This window comes from Arvicanthis niloticus, chromosome 12 (genome assembly GCF_011762505.2).
Source record: "Arvicanthis niloticus isolate mArvNil1 chromosome 12, mArvNil1.pat.X, whole genome shotgun sequence".
NCBI classification, from domain to species: Eukaryota; Metazoa; Chordata; class Mammalia; order Rodentia; family Muridae; genus Arvicanthis; species Arvicanthis niloticus.
In genome coordinates, this window is record NC_047669.1 from 77,431,173 (window position 1) to 77,450,793 (window position 19,621).

At 47.1% G+C, this 19,621-nt stretch overlaps 1 protein-coding gene across 1 annotated transcript in view; it reads right to left on the reverse strand.

Annotated features, from left to right (window-relative positions):
- Window positions 1-11,067, reverse strand: part of Brwd1 (bromodomain and WD repeat domain containing 1) — a 90,714-nt gene extending 79,647 nt beyond the window's left edge. Inside the window, exons 1-4 of the mRNA XM_034514781.2 lie at window positions 10,882-11,067; window positions 10,750-10,808; window positions 10,628-10,657; window positions 10,464-10,523 (exon numbers count right to left, since the gene is read on the reverse strand). Of these exons, the coding sequence (XP_034370672.1) occupies window positions 10,464-10,523; window positions 10,628-10,657; window positions 10,750-10,808; window positions 10,882-10,930 (198 nt within the window). The 5' untranslated portion in view covers window positions 10,931-11,067. The remainder of the gene's footprint in view (window positions 1-10,463; window positions 10,524-10,627; window positions 10,658-10,749; window positions 10,809-10,881) is intronic.
- Between the last annotated feature and the right edge of the window lie 8,554 nt (window positions 11,068-19,621).

Here is a 19,621-nt window from a genome sequence, read left to right on the forward strand (position 1 = left end):
CTTCACAAAATCTACAACCAAGCTCCTTCATTAGCACCATGACTATACAACGACACAAATTTTGTTTTTGATACAGGGTTATGCTATGTATGGAAGGACAGGCTAATCTCTTCCATTTGAGACCCTCATCCTCGGATGTCTAAGATGGGATTGCAGGCACTAGCTTCTATGCACACATACCCGATCTGACACATCCCTAAGAAGCTGGCTAGATTAAGAAGCTGAAAAAAATCAAAACACAGCTACTTCTCACAGGCACTCAGTACCAAAAAACACCAAACACTCTCTAAAACCCAAAAACATACACTAGTTTTTAATGCTAGGTTATACAACATTAATGGTGTCTTTTCAATGTGGAAATGTTATACTGGAATACATTCCTTTTTTTTGTTTGTTTGTTTTGTTTTGTTTTGTTTTTCGAGACAGGGTTTCTCTGTGTAGTTCTGGCTGTCCTGGAACTCACTCTGTAGACCAGGCTGGCCTCGAACTCAGAAATCTGCCTGCCTCTGCCTCCCAAGTGCTGGGATTAAAGGCGTGCGCCACCACTGCCCGGCCTGGAATACATTCCTAATAAATGTGTTTTGTTATATAGGATTTTAGTGAGTAGTTCTGTTATCTTCTTTGCTTGTGATTTATTGCTTGCTATTCTATACTTGCTCTATAATATGGAAATGGGTTAGACAATAGCCACAGTCACAACCATCTTGAGTTCAGAATGGGCCATAAAGCAGAGACATCCGCCCATAGTGTCAACTGCACACTTGGATCAAAAATGCTAAGGCATAGTGCAGGTGCAGCAGGTAGCAGAAGTGTACAAGTTCTGCAGCGTCAGAGAGATGGGTCAGCATCAGACAGCACTGGCTGCTCTTGCCGAGGACTGGGATTTGGTTCCCAGCACTCAGAATACTCTCCACGGTCTACTCCAGTTCTAAGAGATCAGACAAAACACACTTTTCCGACCTCTAAAGACACCAGGTTTGTTCATGTACATACATTCAGGCAAACCACTCATACACACAAAATAAAAATTAATTTCAAAAAAATGTATTGTTTTGCAAAGGAAGCAAGAACCTTGAGCCTTGCAGATGAGAAGCAGAGGCTGGCCATTAAATGAACAACAACCAACTGAGAACACTGGACAGCTATCATGTTTAAACTACAACAGCAGTTGGCAGAACTCTATAGGGACCTTCAAAGGCCACTGAACATTTCAAACAAGGTGAAAACATTCCAAAAACAAAACAGAAACCTTTGGACTGTTGCCACCCTGAGGACAAATGAACCATTTCTGCAATGACTTGTGATAGAAAGTGGACTGGCAACAAGAGCTCCAAACCAAACCTGCACCAGTCTGGTCTGACCCACAACCACCTTCTCAACAGTGAAACTCACATCTGAGGAACCCAGAAAATTCATGAGACGAAACAATAATTCTCCATGCTAACAAACCCCACATCTACAGCAGCATTTGTAAGCTGAACACACTAAACTAAGAATTTAGCCTTGTCAACCATAACCAGCCAACTTCCTGCCAACCAACTACAGCTTTCCCAAGTATCTCAACACCTCAGCAGTAGGAGCACTGGCTGCTCTTGCAGAGGTCCCAGGTTCAACACACAGCACCACAGCAGCTCCCAACCATCTTTTAACTACAGTTCCAGGCACCTCACATCCCCTTCTCAACTCTGTGGGCACCAGGTATACATGTAGTGCAGACATACATGGAGAAAAACACCCGAACACATAAAATACAACAGTTAATCTAGCCAGGTGTGGTGGCATACACCTTTTAACCCCAGCACTCAGAGGCTGAGAAAGGAAGATAAGAGAGTTCCAGCCTGGTCTACATAGCAAAAACTTACCTCAAAAGTAAAGAAATCTAAATATAAAATTAAGTTTTTAATGTTTTGAGCATAATGGTTCCTGTTTTGATTAATATAGGTATGTCTGCTAGAATTTATGATCTATAATTCATGGTCAATTCATTCTCAGTTCCTTTTGCACCAATCTGATAAATCAAAGGCTCTATAGGTTACAGCTTTTGGGTTTTTTTTTTCCCCAACAGTACTTGACAATAAAAATAAATTAAAATGACCCACATACTACTTCATAATATCTGACCCATTATATCATCAGGAAGCTGGATTTGACAGCAGCATCACACAGTGTACACCTGCCATCAGCAATTGAGAGGCACAGCAGGTAAGATCACAAGTGGGAACTCTTCTTCATAAACAACCAGTCTGAAGTCGGCTGGGTTTACCTGAGACCATGTCTCAAAAATGAAAATGAAGATAAAAATAAAACATTAACTAAGATTGAAAATTACAATCTTCATTTAAAAAAATGTGTTTCAATTTATTTTTTATTTTTATTTTATTTTAGTATTTATTTATTTATTTATTTATTTATTTATTTATTTTGAGACAGGGTTTCTCTGTGTAGCCCTGGCTGTCCTGGAACTCACTCTGTAGACCAGGCTGGCCTCGAACACAGAAATCCGCCTGCCTCTGCCTCCCAAGTGCTGGGATTAAAGGCGTGCACCACCGCCGCCCGGCTGTGTTCCAATTTATCGTAATCAAGAAAAACCACGCAGGATGTAGTGATGCAGACGCTCAGGAGGCGAAGGCAAATGATGTGTGAGTTCAAGGGCAGCCCGGTCAGAGCTATACGGTGAGCAAGTGTCCTTGCCTGAGGTAACAGGGGATCAATCCCCTGGTCCCACACGCAGAGATGTGTGCCACAGGATGCACACACATGTGAATGCACATACAAGCAGCAAATGAATAAAGTTTTAAACAGAAGGCAAGAGAGGTGGCTCACCAGTTAAGATCATTTGGGGGTCGTGCAGAGGACCCAGGTTTAGTTCCAAGCACCCACATGCTGGCTCACAATCATCCGTGACTCCAGTGCCCTCTTCTGGCCTCTGTGGGCACACGTGGTGCACAGTTGTTAATACACAGATACATAAATCTGAATGTTTTTATAGTCTTTTTTTTTTTTTTGTAAGACTATAAACCAGGCCAGCAAAATGCTTCAGCAGGTTAAAAGTACTCACCCCAACCCTCACACCCGAAGTTTCATCCCTGGATCCCATGTAGTCAGAGAAGAATACTAACACTAACTTGCACGTGCACGCTGACACTGAGTACATGCACATACACAAATAAAAGTGTATACACACAAAAAATAAAATAGTGTTGGCTGGAAACTGGTGGCACACCTTTATTTCCAGCACTCAGGAAGCAGAGGCCAGCCTGGTCTACAGAGCAAGTTCCAGGATAACTAGGACTATCCAGTGAAAAATAAATAAAATAGTATTTACAGACATGCATACAGGCTAGGTGCATTTAATCCTAGCACTTGGGAGGCAGAGGAAGGCAGATCTCCAAGTTCAAGGCCAGCCAGGTCTACATAATGAGTTCCAGGACAGGCAAAGCTACACGGTGAGATGCTATCTCCAAATAAATAAATATGTATATACATACACTCGTGTATGTGAAACCTTTTAGTAGAACTACATTAGAAAGGTTACAAATGCCCAAATCCTAAAGTCTTGCTTTTACCCTCAAAGCATGCAAAGTCAGCAATGAACAAAACGTTCTACAAACTACAAAGGCCCAGCCACTGCACTTAAAGCCTGTGAGGAAACAGTATATTTTTTACTGAGGTGAATATATCACCACACCATCTGTCTGTCCCCTTTTATACAACAAAGTTCAGTGCAAACTGAAGTACCCAAACACAGCCACACTATGTTCAACACAGTACAAAGCTGACGGACCGCTTAAAACCGTTGAGAGAGCTGGAGTGGTCCAGGTCCAGAACAGAACCACCTTGGGCTGTCTCTGGGTCCCTATCTAGCTATTTACCACTGCCCACCTGTACTTCACCCAGTCGTCTTCTCGGTGTTAGGTAAAATCCTTTTTAGAATGCTGGAGCAGACTCCAGCTTTCTGTGTTTCTTGCTGCTTTTAGGATTTTGGTTTGGTTTCTTGAGACATGGTTTCTGTGTAGCCCTGGCTGTCCTGGGCCAAGTTGATCTCCAACTCAGAAATTTGCCTGCCTGTTTCCCAAGTGCTGTGATTAAAGATGTACACTAATTCCAGCATTCTAAAGGCTAACACCTGGAGGTATGGCAAAGACTCTCCATCTCACTGTAACCACCCATTTATTAGAGAACTGCCTTTATGACTTCACTGCTATAAAAATTTCATGCAACTGTCACCACTTATGATAACCTAAATCTTAGTTCCCAGGCTGCAAAATGGGGGGGGTGGGGGTGGGGGAGAAAGAGCTGTTTCTGCCATCTACACCAACACCTCAAGAATAAAACAATCCTATTCATATGGCCCATGGTTAAGATCCAGATTCAGAATGGGGAGCTGGGGCCGACAGAAACAAACTCAGATACTCAACTGCTTACAGAGCATCCTCCTTTGGGACGGAAGAGGTAACTCAAAGGTTAAGGGCATTTCTTGCTGCTCTTGCAGAGGACTTGGGTTCAGTTTTTGGAAACCACATGGTAGCTCATAACCACCTGTTACCCCAGTTCCAGAGACATCCATGGGCCTCATTTTAATTAATTTACATTTGTAGGGTCTTAAGATGGTCTGAGTCATCTCTCAAGCCCCTACACACCCATCTCAGCAGCAGCCACAAGCTTGCTTCTTATCCTTATCCTGTTTCAGTGACCCAATCAAGTACCCTTCCTTGATTCAGATGATTCATAACGAATGGTTTGTTATCTTAAGGCCCTAGAGATGTAAATTAATTAAAATGAGGACATTTCTAGCTGCAACCTTACAGATACTCATGACTTTAACCTCAACATTCAGGAGACACAAGTAGACAGATCCCCGTGTTCCAGACCAGCCAGAGCTACAAAGTAAGCTGTACTGATTGCACATGCACATCCTTTTAAAAAGGTTTATTGGAACATTGGTGTTCTGCCTGCGTGTATGTCTGTGTGGGGGTATCAGATCCCCTGGAACTGAAATCACAGATAGTTGTGAGCTGCAGGGTGGGTGTAGATGATTTAACCCAAACCCTATGGAAGGGTAGCAAGTACTCCCATATGTCATCTCTTCAGTCCCTACATGCACATCTTAAAGCCGCTTCTTTAGAATAAGCTATTAGACCTGTTACACAGAACAAAGCTGGTAGGGGCCTGGTTAAGTGGCACACACCTAAAATGCCAACACACAAGGAGGATGAATCAAAGTTTCAAGGCTAGCCTGTTCTACATCTAAAGCTCCAGATAGGCCAGGACTACAGAACACAACCCTGTGTTGGAGGAAGGGAAGAAGGTGAGACAGAAAAACACAAGGAAAGGATGCCAAATAAAGGAAAGAAAGGCAACACAGAAACGGGGCAGAGATGAACTAATTTGTCAAAGAATAAAAAAAGCTAGTAAGAGGGCTAGAAAGATGGCTCATTGGTTAAGAGCATATGATACTCTTGCAAAAGACCAGAGTTCCATTCCCAGCACCCACACTGTACAGGATCATAACTGCCAGTAACTCCAGCTCCAAAGGACCCAATATCTCTGGCCTCGGTGGGGACCTAAACTCGTGGGCACATACACTCATGTACACATAATTAAAACAGAACAGTATTTAAAATTTTTGTTTATGTGCATGGGTGTTCTACCTGCATATATTCTATGTACCACATGTATCAGGTGCCCTTGAAGGGCAGGAGGCAGCATGGGATCCCCAAGACTGGAAATAGACAAAGACAGTAGTAAATTACTTTGTGGATGATGGGAATAGAACCCAGGTCCTACCGAAAAAGCAGGCAATTCTCTTAACCAATGAACTGTCACCCAAATTCTTAAAAAGTAATTACTAGACAGATAAAAGATTTCTAATTTAAGGTCTAAGAAAAATTACAATGTGCCTATCATGGCAATACACTTTTAATCTCAGTACTGACAAGCCAGCCAGAACTGCCTTGTGCGATCAGTCATGTGAGAAAGTTCTATGTAAACATTCAAAATTGTAATGATAATCAATTCTCCTAATGACAATACACTGTTAAGAATGAACTGCTTCCTCTCACTGGTTAAGAAAGATACTACCTTATATAAAAATGCTGTTCAAGGCCCATGAGACGGTTCAACAAGGAAAAAGCTGGAAACACACATGGAAGAAGACTGACTTCAACAAGTTGTCCTCTGACACTTTGTATTTGCACTGTGGCATACACACACCCATACACATACACAACAAACACTCAGTATGTCAACACTCAGTCTAAGCTGTAGCAGAGGGAGACAGACCCTCCTGAAGCCCCACATTCACTGGTTCCAAGACAGTCTCTCTACATAGCTCACATCGGCCAACCAGTCACCTTTGTCTGCAGACAAGACAGACTCTGTTCCTTTTCTCAGTTTCCCCTTCGCTTTTACAAACCTATCCATTCTGAAGTCTCATGTTCAGCTCGAGAGTTCCATCCCCTCTCCCTCACTACTTACAGAGCATGAAGATTCCGATTAAATTCTATGAATCCGCAGGCCTGTTGAAGAGCTGAGCGCTGCTGGACATCTCGTCTCAGCCCCTAGGAGGAAAGAGCGCTCGCTCTTGTTCCTAAGTACAAGTCAGAGAAGCAGCACAGGCAGCACTGTACAGCTGTACTAGAACCAACTGAAAAGCTTTTTAATTTCTAGTGCCTACAGCCACCATAACAGATTTCAATTTAGGTGACTTGGTGCCCATTGTGGACATCCAGAATGTATAAATCCCACCAAATGAATCTTATCGAAGGATGAGAGCCACTGAAAAGGAACTTGAGAAATACTGTGAGCAAACAATCAGATAAAGGCAGATGACTAATCGCTGTCTTCAGTGTTATAATAGAAAATAACTATTAAAGATTGTTAAATTGGAGGGGGGACTGCAGTTATTCATTTTAATAAAAAAAAAATTTAAGATTATATTCAAACCAAGCATTGTGCTGCATACTAGTAAACCCAATACTTGGGGGCAACAAGATCAAAAGCTTGACAGAGGTCATTCCTCAGCTACATATTTCAAGGCCAGATAGCCTGGGCTACATGAGACCCTGCCTTAAGCCACCCAACCTGCAGAAATGTTATGAAAGCATTTGGAGAACCAAAGAAAACATCCACACAGAAGCTGTGATACAGGCACTCAGGAAGTTCCATTTTGGCTGTGCTAAAAGCTGAACCTGGGCTGTATCCTTTGAAACGAAAAGGTCCTTTTATGGAGACATGGTGGCATACCCCTGTGACCCCAACTCATCAGGGCAAAAGTAGGAGTTCAAGGCTAGCCTGAGCTAGGTGAAACATCTCAACATAACAGTAAGAACTTAAGATACACATAAATGTGTGGAATCTGCTTCAAAATATTCCAGGTGGGGCTGGCAAGAGGGCTCAGTGAGTAAAGATGACTACTGTGAAGCTTGTAACACCCGAGTTCAATCCCTGAGACCCAATGGTGGAACAACACCCCCCAAATTGCCCTCACCCACTCAAATACCTTCCCCCACACCAAATGAATGTAACTTACACAATATAAATTACAGGAGGAGAAGAGATGGCTCAACAAGTAAAAGCACCAGGACCCACCCTGGAAGAAGAGCCAGCTCTAAAAAGAGCCTGTCCTCTGACACACACACACCTGCCTGGGCACTCCAGTGACTACCACACACACCACTCCAGCAATTACAAGAAATACTATATGGAATGTACTTAAAAAGGAACGCAATGGGGTCAGAGGACACTGGCCAACAGGAGGCTCAATGGGTGAGCACCGACACAACTTTCTGATTAATCACTGAGTAACAAGTAGCTTGTGCCTGGATCCGTGTTCCTGTGGGAAATTTCACTGATGGGAATTAGAATGGAATACCTCAAGTGGAAACAAACACAGCAAGTGGTAAATTGCAATCTATGAATATAGACAATGGGAACTATTCCCATTCTGTGTATGCTTCAAATAGCACTCATCTAAACACTGAAGATAGTGAGAATATCTGAAGTCTAGAAACTACGCATACATCCTCAACAAAAGAGTAACAAAACTTCAGGGCCAGGGAGAGGCCTCAGTGAGTATAAAAGCAATGGCTTTTCACTGGAGTTCCACCTCCAACCCTGACTCCTGCACCCTGTCCTCAACCATCAGGGGAAAGGAAGGAAATGATACCCTAGCAGTGACCAGCCAGGTGACAAGCAGCATGAGCTGTTGAGTCAAGACAGAAGACAGTTCTCTCAGACCCTGACAGCACACATGCCCTATCTATGTGAGCTTAACTTCTCCCCAGTAGGACAGCAATGTCCTCAACACCTTTGGTTCTCTTCCCATCAAATAAGTAAAACTGTGAGACAAACTACTTACTCATTCCCTGACTTTCCAAAGGAACACCAGGAAGTAGATGGGAAGGGGGCGTGGCTACAAAGTATATCCCTGCGGGGCTGGGCTCCAACTCAGTAGCTGAGCATTCCTGGGCTGTAAATTAGAATCAGGGTCCCTGTCCAGTAGAAAAGGCGTGTGCACTAGGAGACACCTTGGAGTCACACTCCAGCATGCACCCATCCTACAAGCCTTTTACAATTTCAAACCTAAGAAAACAAATTTGGCTAGGCAGAGTGGCACACACCTTACATCCTAGCACTTGGGAGGCAGAGGCAGGTGAATCTATGTGAGCCTGAGGCCAACCTGATCTACAAAGCAAGTTCCAGAACAGCCAGGGCTACAAAGAGAAACACCGAAAAAAGAGGGGAAGGCTCTCAGGGGGGAGGGGAAAAAAAAAAAACAAACTACACAGAGGAAACCCTGTCCAAAAAAAAAAAAAAAAAAAAAAGACAGACAGACAGACGAAAAGGGCACTGCATGCCTGTACGTGTGTGCCCTGGCTTGAGGGTGTGGACAGCAGAGGCCCACTTGTGGAAGTAGATTCTCTGCCTCCTCTACTTGGGGTTCCCAGAAGTAAACTCACATTGTTATGAGTAACAGGAAGTAGTTAGCATTTGCTTCTTAAAAATAACTTTCAAAAGACAAATTAAACAGCAAGCCAGCTACCTTGTTCTATTCAGCAACTGCACCTGTCATGGCCAACACCTGGCTGAGGAAAGGACAGTGGTAGAGGCTCTAGACCAGCATTCCTAATGCCGCCCTTTAACGCAGTTCACGTTGTGGTGACCCCCAACCATAAAGTTACTTTCATTGCTACTTAACTGTAATTTTACTACTATTGTGAATCACAATGTAAATATCTGATATGCAACCCCCGCCCAAAGTACCCTGCACTACTGAGCACTCTTGTTAAATCCCTAGCCCTGGAAATTCAAGGTGTCTAGACTTAACTGCTCAGATACAGGACAGACACCCTGACTGACTTCTTGGACACATGGTGAAGCCAGTGCGCAGGAGCTCTCCTGTAATCCCATCCCAGCACCGAGGTTGAATGAAGCAGGACTGCAAGTCAAAACCAAACAGGCCTATGTAGTCAAAAATCACCAGCACACTGTTCTCAACCTTCTGTAATGAACACGCTCAGCGTGGGTCAACAAGTCTTTTATCTTAGATTTGTCAAAGATATTCTCCTGGAACATCTGTGCTCCATTAACGATAAACAAATCCCCAAAGCCTCTGCTGACTGGATAAAACTGAATTATACACTAGAACCTCAAAGCAAGCGTAGGAAGAGTAAGGCAAAGGAAAATATATGTAACCTGCACATTGCCACTCCTCAAGAATATTAAAGACAGGCATGCACACCTTTAGTCCGAGCTCTCGGAAACAGGATCTGAGTTCAAGGCCAGCCTGGTCTACCTAAGTTCAAGGCAAGCCACAGGTATGTAATGTCACCCTGTCTCAAGAAAAAAATAAAAAAAATGAAAAAATAAAAAAAAATACAGTGAATGACAGATGTCAACTTAACGCTTGAACCGCTACATACAGCAAGATCAAGTGTGAGCCAACGTTCTAAGGCAGTCAACATACAGTGCACGGGTCGGGGAAAGCAGAGGTATGGCACTGGCATAAATAACCAAGCAGAACTTGGTGCGGTCCTACAGAGGCAAGGGGGCAAGAGTAAGGGGCCGGTTCTCCACTTCGGAGACTAAGGACTCTATTCCTAGGGAACAAGTGGTCTGAAGGTCTGGGCGGGGCAGAAAAGCAGAGACCAATGGGAGCTCGAGTTACAAGTCGGAACGGAGAGCGATGAGAGCGCCCCTCTGAGTGGCTGGCGGCCGCACCTGGAGCCCCAGCCCGGCCGCGAGCCAGGGGCGCCCCCGCCTGCGCCCGGCGCCGCCCCCAAGACCGTTTTCTGCCAAATCCGCCCCCACCCCGCCACCGTGAGCCCTCGGGGGTCGGGCCCGGCGTCCGGGGCCGCCAGGCCACCGTGGATAACCCCCCCGGGCGCGGCCCCGCGGCGCTCGCACGGAAGCAGAGACCCGGCTGGGGACGCGGGCGCGCGGAGGACGCGGGAGCTGCTCACCAATTCCTCGTAGCTCCTGTTGTGCTCGTTTCCCTCCCAGTCCAACCTCTTCGGCAACAGCTGGAAAGAGACAGGAAAAGCGTCCGGGTGACCACCACGGCCGGGAGGCCGGGCGGGACGGGGACGCGGGGACCGGGACGGGGACGCGGGGGCGGCGGACCGACCTGGTACTGCTCCAGCTCCTGCACCAGCACCTGCGGCAGAGAAGACGCGCGGTCAGACCCCGCCGGCTGCCCCGCTCGCCCCCGGTTTCGCTCGCCCGCTCGCCCGGCCGGCCCGCACTCACCTGCGCCGCTCGGCGACACGGGCCAGCTGAGAGGTAGCGGGCGATGAGAAAGTACAGCTCTGCGGGGAGAAGACAGGGACGGTCAGCGGCGGCCGCGCAGCACCGGGCAGGGGACGCGCGGCCGCCTCTTACCCGACTCGATGAGAGGCACCGGACGTCGGGCCGGCGAAGGCTCCGCCATGGCGGGGCGCCGGGCGGGAGCGAGGGAGCGAGCGGAGCGGACCGTGTAGGCCGCGCCGAGGCCTGACCGGGCCGGCGTACCCCCAGCTCCTCAGGCGCGCGCCGCCGCCGCCATGCCGTGCGCGCCGCGCACCGACGCGTCCGCCTCAGGAAGTAGCGCGGGACGGAGGGGCGGGGAGCGAAGTAGTCCCCCCCGCGGGGAGCCGGCGGCGTGGCACGACACGGATATGGCGCCTTCGCCGGGAGGCGGGCCTCGCTTCGGCGTCCTGCGCGTCGGGGGCGTGAAGCGCAAGGGGCGGCGAGCCAGTCGGGGCTGCGTCCGCGGAGCGGGGCGGGGGGCTAGGGCGCGCGTGGCCGGATTCCTGCGCGCGGTGAGGCGGCCGCCGGCCTTTGTGCGGCGGCGGCGGCGGCGGCGACGCGGCGAGCCGAGCCAGTGCGGGAGGCGGGGCGGGCGGGGCGGAGCGGGCGGGGCGGAGCCTGCGAGGTCGGTCACCTGGGCTCGGCCTGAAGACCCCGAGGCTGGGGAGGAGCTCTGCGGGAGGACGACGGCACCCGGAGCGGCGCGGCACGGCGGAGGCTGCGTCACCACCTGCCCAGCTGCCCGCCCCGCGCCCCGCGGAGGGTTAAAGATGCCCTGTGCGGGTGACGGAATCTGCGGTTCCTCGGGGACTCCAGAGGGGCTGTGGGAAGCGGGCTGCGGCCACAAGTGTCAATCGTTAATGTTGGAGAGGTGGAAAAGTTCCAGAAAAATCCCCCTCATTACCGCGCTAGGCTCCTGACCCAACCGGATCTGTTTCATCATGTCCAGTGTGCGCTGACAAGCTCTGACGTAGGGTGGCGAACAGAACTAAACATGGCCATTGTTAGATTTATTAGGCAGCATAGAGGCAGAAAAAGAGGTCTGACCTCAGACGACCGACTGTTTATTCCGAAACACCAAAGGACAGTCAGTCTTCCAACAGGAAAGCGAGCGCCCGTCAGGAGGGCTAGGTTGTTTGTAAAGAGTCTGGGGTGGTTCAACTGTCTGTTTCCTTAGGCTTAGGGCGCAGTACTTGGGTTGCTCCGCATTCTTTTGTTCCTCCCTGCGATGGGCTGACCCAGCAAGGTCATTTGTAGGAGTCCTGTCTTGTGACCCAGGCGTTCTTTCTATCAGCCAGTCATTCTGGTGCCTGCTTGTGTGCATAACTTCTGCAGCCCGTGGGGGCAGAACGAGGTGTCCCAGTCGCACCCGGGCAGTGGACCTTAGATTGGTTCCAACTATCAGGTGTATGATTCTAGGCAAATCACTTAACCTCTGTGTCCCAACTGGCCTTATCTGTAAATTGTAGCAAACTGTGCTGCTACTTCCATAATGCAAGGATTTTATGAGCTAATAACGCATTTCCAGCATCTGTGATGACTTTCGTTAATTACATGGAAAGTACGAATACTTAGATGACCCTCACCTGTTCAGAGTAATGCTAACTTGGCAAACACCAAGTGGTAAGATAAAATGGAACAGTAAACTCCGCCATCCCATCAAACAGTTTGGTATCCTTTAGGGGAAATGTGCACTATAATAATATTTAGGGCACTCGTATAAAAACCAACTTGCCTAAGGGAAAGGTACGGAACTTTCAGTCCTCTGAGGACTTTATACATCTGAAGGGGAAAACCAAAGAACTCTAGCTTCCGGCTGAGGATGTCGCTTAGTTGGTGGCTTGCCTGAGTTTGATCCAGGGCATCACCAAACCAGAGCATCTACTAATCCCAAAACAGGCAGAGGCCAGAGGTTCAGAAAGTCAAAGACATGATTATCTGCATGGCAAATTTGAAGAGAGCCCATGATACATGAGATCCTTTAAAACAGGTTTAGTCCAAGTATTTGGGGTGATTGGTGGACAGGACCAGAAAGTCTCCAACTGAAATTGGGAAAACTGAAAAGTTCCAATCAAGGAGAGGTTGCAAGTTGAGACCAAGATACAGAAGAATATTACTTAGTAAACCTGAGAGAGTAAATCAAAGAAGACACCCTGGAACTCTAGCCATAAGGATGAAAAATGGGGTTTGGTGCAGTACCGAGGAAACCTACTGTCAATAGGTATAAAAGCCATAGTTAAAGTGTTAAAGATAGGGCCTGGAGAGATAACTCAGTGGTTAAGAGCACTGAATGCTCTTCCAGAGGTCCAGAGTTCAATTCCCAACAACCACATGGTGGCTCACAGCCATGTATTACTCCATTTCCAAAGGACCCAATACCCTCTTCTGACCTTTCCAGGTGATGCACAGACACACAAGCTGGCAAAACAGACATTCACATAAACTGAAAAATTAAGTTGTTAAAGATGCGTAACTAGAACACCTTATTTGACACTCTGACTCAAATATCCCCTTGTGACTTAATGGGTCCTCTGGAAGACTGACCACTAAGCTATCCCTCTAGTGTCTTTAAAGGTTTAGATAGATCAAGGAGTTAATGTGTTTCATTTCCTAACACTATCAAAGTAAAGTGTAGTTCCCAAACAGATACAAGAATCTTTATCCCAAATGCTGGTCGTTGTCTGGAGTTAAAGTTCTAGTCATGGGCAGGTAGCATGGTAACCCTTACATGAGATCAGAGATGAGGACATAAGACATGAAAGCTTGGTGTGATTCAGTGGCACAGCACTTACCTATGCATGAGCTCTGGGTTGGTGCCAGCACTGGATGAGGAAGGAAGGATGGAAGGAAAGAAAGAAGGAAGGAAGGATGGATGGATGGAGGATAAAACAGCCCCAGCAGGAATACAGCTTTCACAGGGGCATAAAGACAGTTTTCAGGAGTTGGTTCTCCCTTACTCCTGGTCCTAGAAATTGAACTTGGACCATCAGGCTAAGTGGCAGCAAGCAACTTCATCTTCTGAGCCCCCACTCACAACACACAAAATTTTCTAACAAGGTGGACTGTCGTTCCCTTTCAACTCAGTCCAGAGACCCTAGTGATCCATAATATACCCACCAGAAAAAAGAAAAAGGAATGCACTACCACCCCATGCCTGCCAGACAGAACTCTCCAAACAAGACTAGAATTTCCTGTGTTCCTAACAACGGTGAACAGAAGCCATACTAGAATACTAGAATTACCCCCAAAGAGATTGCACAAAGAACTCAATTATCAAAAAAAAAAAAAAAAAAAAAAAAAAAAAAAAAAAAAAAAAAAAAAAAAAATTAGCAAGATTAGAAAAATCTCAACAGCAAGTGATGTGGAGAGACTACTCTCACATCCCCAGCCTGTGATATGTCCTGGAGCCCGTTCCTTTCCTAGGTGAACACACAAGGCCCAAACAGCTACATCACGTGCACTTATGCTCCAACCTCACAGACCACACAAAGAAGCCAGAGAACTGGAGAACCACCTCAACCAGGGTGGTCAGCCCAGTCAGTGGCAAGCAGAAAGCAGGCCCAGGTGAGCCAGCACCACCCTAGCTGGAGTCAAGCACTTCCCTTTACCACGTAAGAAAACAGGTCTGAAGAATAGGATACATATGGTTGTTCAGCCATCGCATGAGATTGAAAAATTTGAATGAAAGGCCAAGTGGTAAATGCAAGCATGTTGTGAATTAGCCCATATTTTAAGAATGAGGAGGCTGAGGCCTAAGGAGTTTAAGAATTTTCCTAAGGGGTCAGTGAGACGGTTATGTGGGTAACAGTGACTGCTACCAAGCCTGATAACCCGAGTTCAATTCTCAGGACCCATGTGAAGGTGGAAAGAAACCAGCTCCTGAAAGTTGTCCTCTGCCCTTCATGCTATACACACCCACACAGAGTTATTTCCCTAGGACAAGAGAGAGATCAGTAGTTAATACTTGCTGTGCAACCATAAGACCTCTCTGGATTCCAGGAACTAGACATCATAGCTCCAAAGGATCCAGGGGAATAACTGGGGATTTCAGGCTTCCAGCCTAGCAAAAGAAAAAAAAAAAAGCAAGCCCCAGGTAGAGACCCCACCTTAAGCCAGGCAGTGGTGGCGCACGCCTTTAACCCCAGCACTTGGAAGGCAGAGGCAGGCAGATTTCTGAGTTCGAGGCCAGCCTGGTCTACAGAGTGAGTTCCAGGATACCCAGGGCTACACAGAGAAACCCTGTCTTGAAAAACCAAAAAAAAAAAAAGAAAAAAAAGAGACCCCATATTAAAGGTCAGAGAGGGCAAGAAAGAGAGACGTCAGACACCTCTGCCTTCCATGTGCATACACAGAGCCACGTACACAATTTTCCTAGGCATGCCAAAGTGGACTGGGAAAGCCCACAAGACCTCAACTCTACACAAAGAACTACAGGCAACTCAGGATTGCAGAGCGTGGGAGAAACAGTCTCCTCCAGGGAAGAGGACACCAGGCGTGTTCAATACCAAACGCTCTTCATAAATGTATGCATCAAGTAACACAGACTGGACAGACGATATTTACAAACGTATGTATATATGCAAGTAACAACAATGAAAAAAGAGACCAGGAATTTTAAAAGATCAAGGAGGTGTATATGGAGAGTTAGAGGGAGGAAAGGGAAAGGAAAATAATGCAACTATGCAATCTCAAAAATAAAAATATCAGTGGGAAGCCGGGAGCTCCATCACTCAGTTGGAGTGCCTAACATGCAGAGCCCCTGGGTTGGGTCACCTGCATCTCATAAAACCATGTATGATGATAGTGCATGCCTATAAAGCCAGCACCCAGGAGGTGGATACACAAGAACAGAAATTCAAGGGCATCCTTGGCTACGTAGTGTGGGATAAGTAAGGCCTCATCTCAATTTCAAAAACAAAACAAAAAACCCACCTCAGTGGAGGCAAATCAGTCTGACCACAGCAACCGCACAAGAGAGAGTGTTCAGGAAATGAAGGTTCAGTGGTAGAGCCCTTGCCCAGCACGTGTGAAGTCAACCCTTAAACTCCACTCCCCCGCCCATGAAACAAACAGTAGGTCAGGGGCTGGATATTCTGCTACACATTGTAATCAAAAGTTCCAAACCAGGGAACTTGGTTCAATTAATACCATTCCCAATTTCATACACAAAGCCTGGAATTCAGTCCCCAAGACTGGCATAAACCAGCTATGGTCACACACTTCCTCTAGATGTGTATCCAGAGGAAGGAGGATCAGAAGTCCAAAGTCATTCTCAGCAAGTAAAAGTGATTAGCATGCAACCCCCACAACCTGAGTTCAAGCCCAGAATCCAGACTCCTCAGTACAAGGGAATCAACTCCTAAAAGTTGCCCTCTGACATCTGTATATTCACAATGCAATAAGCACACACACGTGTGTGTGCACACTCGTGTGATTTAAATCTTTTTTACATTTTTTTTTATGAGTGCACACCAGAAGAGAGCACCAAATCCCATTACAGATAGTTGTGAGCCACCATATGGTTGCTGGGAATTGAACTCAGGACCTTTGGAAGAGCAGTCAGTGATCTTAACCACTGAACCATCTCTCTAGCCCTGGTAATTTAATTTTTAAGCAAGAGTTCCAGGCTAGCCTGGGCTCCCTCATAGGACAGTCTCAAACCAGAAAGGAGAAGTCAATTTTTGAAATACTGAAAAACAAGATAGGGACGCCTGTAGTAATTCAACATCTAATAATAGGTTAATGGAAAACGTTTGGTTTGGTCTGGTTTGGTTTGGTTTGGTTTGGTTTGGTTTGGTTTGGTTTGGTTTGGTTTGGTTTGCAACAGAGTCTCCTTATGTAGCCCTTGCTGTCCTGGAACTTGCTATATAGAACAGGCACAGAGATCCTGCTTCTGCCTCCTGAATGTACAGATTAAAGGCATGTGCCACCATGCCAAGCAGAAATTGATGTTAACTGAATTTATTTTTTTGATTTTTGATACAGGGTATCACTCTTTAACTCTGGCTTGCCTCAGCTCTCTGTAGACCAGACTTGGCCTTGAACTCACAAAAATCCTGCCTCTTCTTTTAGGAGTGCTGAGATTAAAGGCATGCACCACCACGACTAGATATATTAACTGAATTTAGATTCATATAGCAGGTACTGGTGATGAGCCCACAAGGTCAGTGGAGTTCTGAGGGCCACAAAGTGGGAAATCCTTTATACAGAACCTAATCAGCCCTTGGAAGGGAATTCAAGTACCCAGAACCCTGGATCATTATTCATTCTACAACTACTGCCTCCAAGGCCATTTCAAAGGCAGGCACTCCGTGGTCAATGCAGGTTCCAGATTTTCCTATTGTGTAAATAAATCCTCTAGAAATGAGAGTTAATGTCTTAACAGATACACAGAAGAATTCGAAACAATGGTACTATCTTGAGACAGAGTCTCACTTATATAGCCCTGGATCTCTCAATGTAGTTCAGGCTGACCTTAAACTCACAAAGCTGTCTTCTTAGAGCAAAGGAATGCACACCACAACCTTCCTGGTCCTATTAGTCCCTCAGTTGCTCACAAGCCTTGCAGCTACTCCAGAGGCCCCTCATCCACCCACCAGTGGTGGTGTCATCTTTCCCTTCAAGGCCAACCCAGCCAGCTGTCCCTTGAGGCTGCTCATCCCTGCCTCCCTCAGCAAATTGTTTCCACATTTAATCTCCCTCTCTGACTCCTGCCTCTCTCTAGTCACTGACTACTGTCCCCACGTGTCCCCACTTGCAGGCATTGGCCCACATCTATCCCCAAGCCTTAGAAATCTTCCTCCCAGCATCAGAACACAGTGTGGTGCGAACAAGACCTTGGAATGGAGGAGCTGGTCCTAGAATGGGTCTCTGTTTGGATGTCAGAACAGAATAACTTCTCTGTGGGCTTGGCTGCCTTCTGGTGGTGCTGGAGATCAAACCCCGAGCCTCAAAGACCCACTCTCCCACCTGCCAACCTGCCACCTCATCCATCCAGGAACAGCTTCCGACCAGGTTCAGTACTTTTGACATCCATCTATGGAACTCTTGCATGTGATTTTCAGTCTGTTCCCTCCTTCCAGCACGTGGATCCCAGGGATCAAACTCCAGTCAGGAGGCTTGGCAGCAAGTGTCTTGACCAGTTGAGCAACCTCACCATCCTTGTCTAATGATCTTCAAATGAGAGTAGCAACTAAAAAAAAATGATTTCATGATTTTTATATCCAGGGCACTGGCGAGCAATCCATACACAGGTATAATTTAGTGCTCATGACACAGCTAGCTAGGCTGTGTACACAGAATGCCAATATGGACATTATGTGATGCCCAGCTCATTCAGGAGGTTAAAGCAGAGTCGAGGGCTTGAGACCCTCTAACACTATATAGCAAGACCTTGTCTCAACACAATACTCATAGATATAAATAATCCTCAGCCTCGGGACTGAGCACAGTCACTATAGTGCTTGTTTAGCATATACAGGCCCTGGGTCCCTCTCCAGCACCCCAGAAAATTAGGCAGAGTAGAAAGTAATCCCAGCAGTTGACAGGCAAGAGGATCAGAAGTTCGGGATCATCTTCGGCTACATGAAGAGTTAGAGGCAGGCCTGGGCTTCATGTAACCCTGTCCCCAAAATATAGAAGAGACGAAACAAACCCAAACCTGTTCTCTCCATCCCCCTTCACTTTTAGTCCCCCAGTCCTCAGAGTCTCCCCAACTCCCCACTGTCCATTTCCTGAAGTGGAGCTGAACAAGCTGAACATGTTTCCTGTCTGTACGGGTCTTTCTTATTCCCCTCAACTTCAAGAACCCAAACTCACTGGCTTTATCTTGAGCTCTGTCAGTTCTCCCATAGGAGTCAGTGATCCTGGGAAGAATGCCCTTCACCCAGAGCCTAATCAGCACCTGGAAGTGAAATCAAGTACCCAGAGATTTCCTGCACCTACTTAGCTGCAGCTGGTCTCTGCTCCTCTCCCTGACGGTTGCACTTCACGTGGTATAAGTGGCAATCTCCTCTGGCCCTTAGGGACTTTGGCCTCTTCACCTTTGAGGGAACCTGGGTACAGCCTGCTAGCCATTGCTGAGGGAAGGCTGCTCACACCCTTGTCAGTAGCCTTCATTAGCTCTCCAGTTATGCTCAGATAGGCCTTCTTGCTCCTTTGGAGCTGTCACTCAGACAGTAGGTTTCTGTCAGTGATGCCTGCAACCATCCACTGCAGCCACCAGAACACACTGGGCCTACCTCCTTCCACTTGCCCCATGTTCCGCAAATCCCCAGCTTCAAAGGAGCCTCCCAGACCCCAAACTCCCCTCATAAAGCCTTCCCTAAGTCATCCATGCCTCCACCCCCAGTTAAGCTCCAAAACCCTAAGCTCACCCACTCCACACACACATACCACCAAACCAAACATCACAAATGCAAGTCTTTGTAAAACCAGTCCACACTTCCGGCCAGGGGGTTCCTGGACGGTAAGCCCCTCACGCCAGGATGAGTACTCTCCACATGCAATCCTACTCCTACCTCCAACAGCTTCCTCCATCTGGGGAGACCTAAGCTCGGTGCACCTCTCTCAGAACCCTTCAGCGGCCACAGTTCGACCCAGAGGGGAGGCCCAGTCTACAAGGCTCCCCAGCCTGGCCCTCTCCAGTTTCTCTGGCCCCTCTCCGTTTCTGCCCGTCTCACCGTCTGCGTTGGTAGCAACAGAGGCACGAGGCGGCCTTCAGACCTTGCTGTTCTTCCTACAGGAATGCTCTGCTTCCAGAAAAGCCATTCGTAAAATGTCATTATTTACAGCGAGATCCTCCCTAACACCCTAAGGCGGGGCGGGGGGGGCG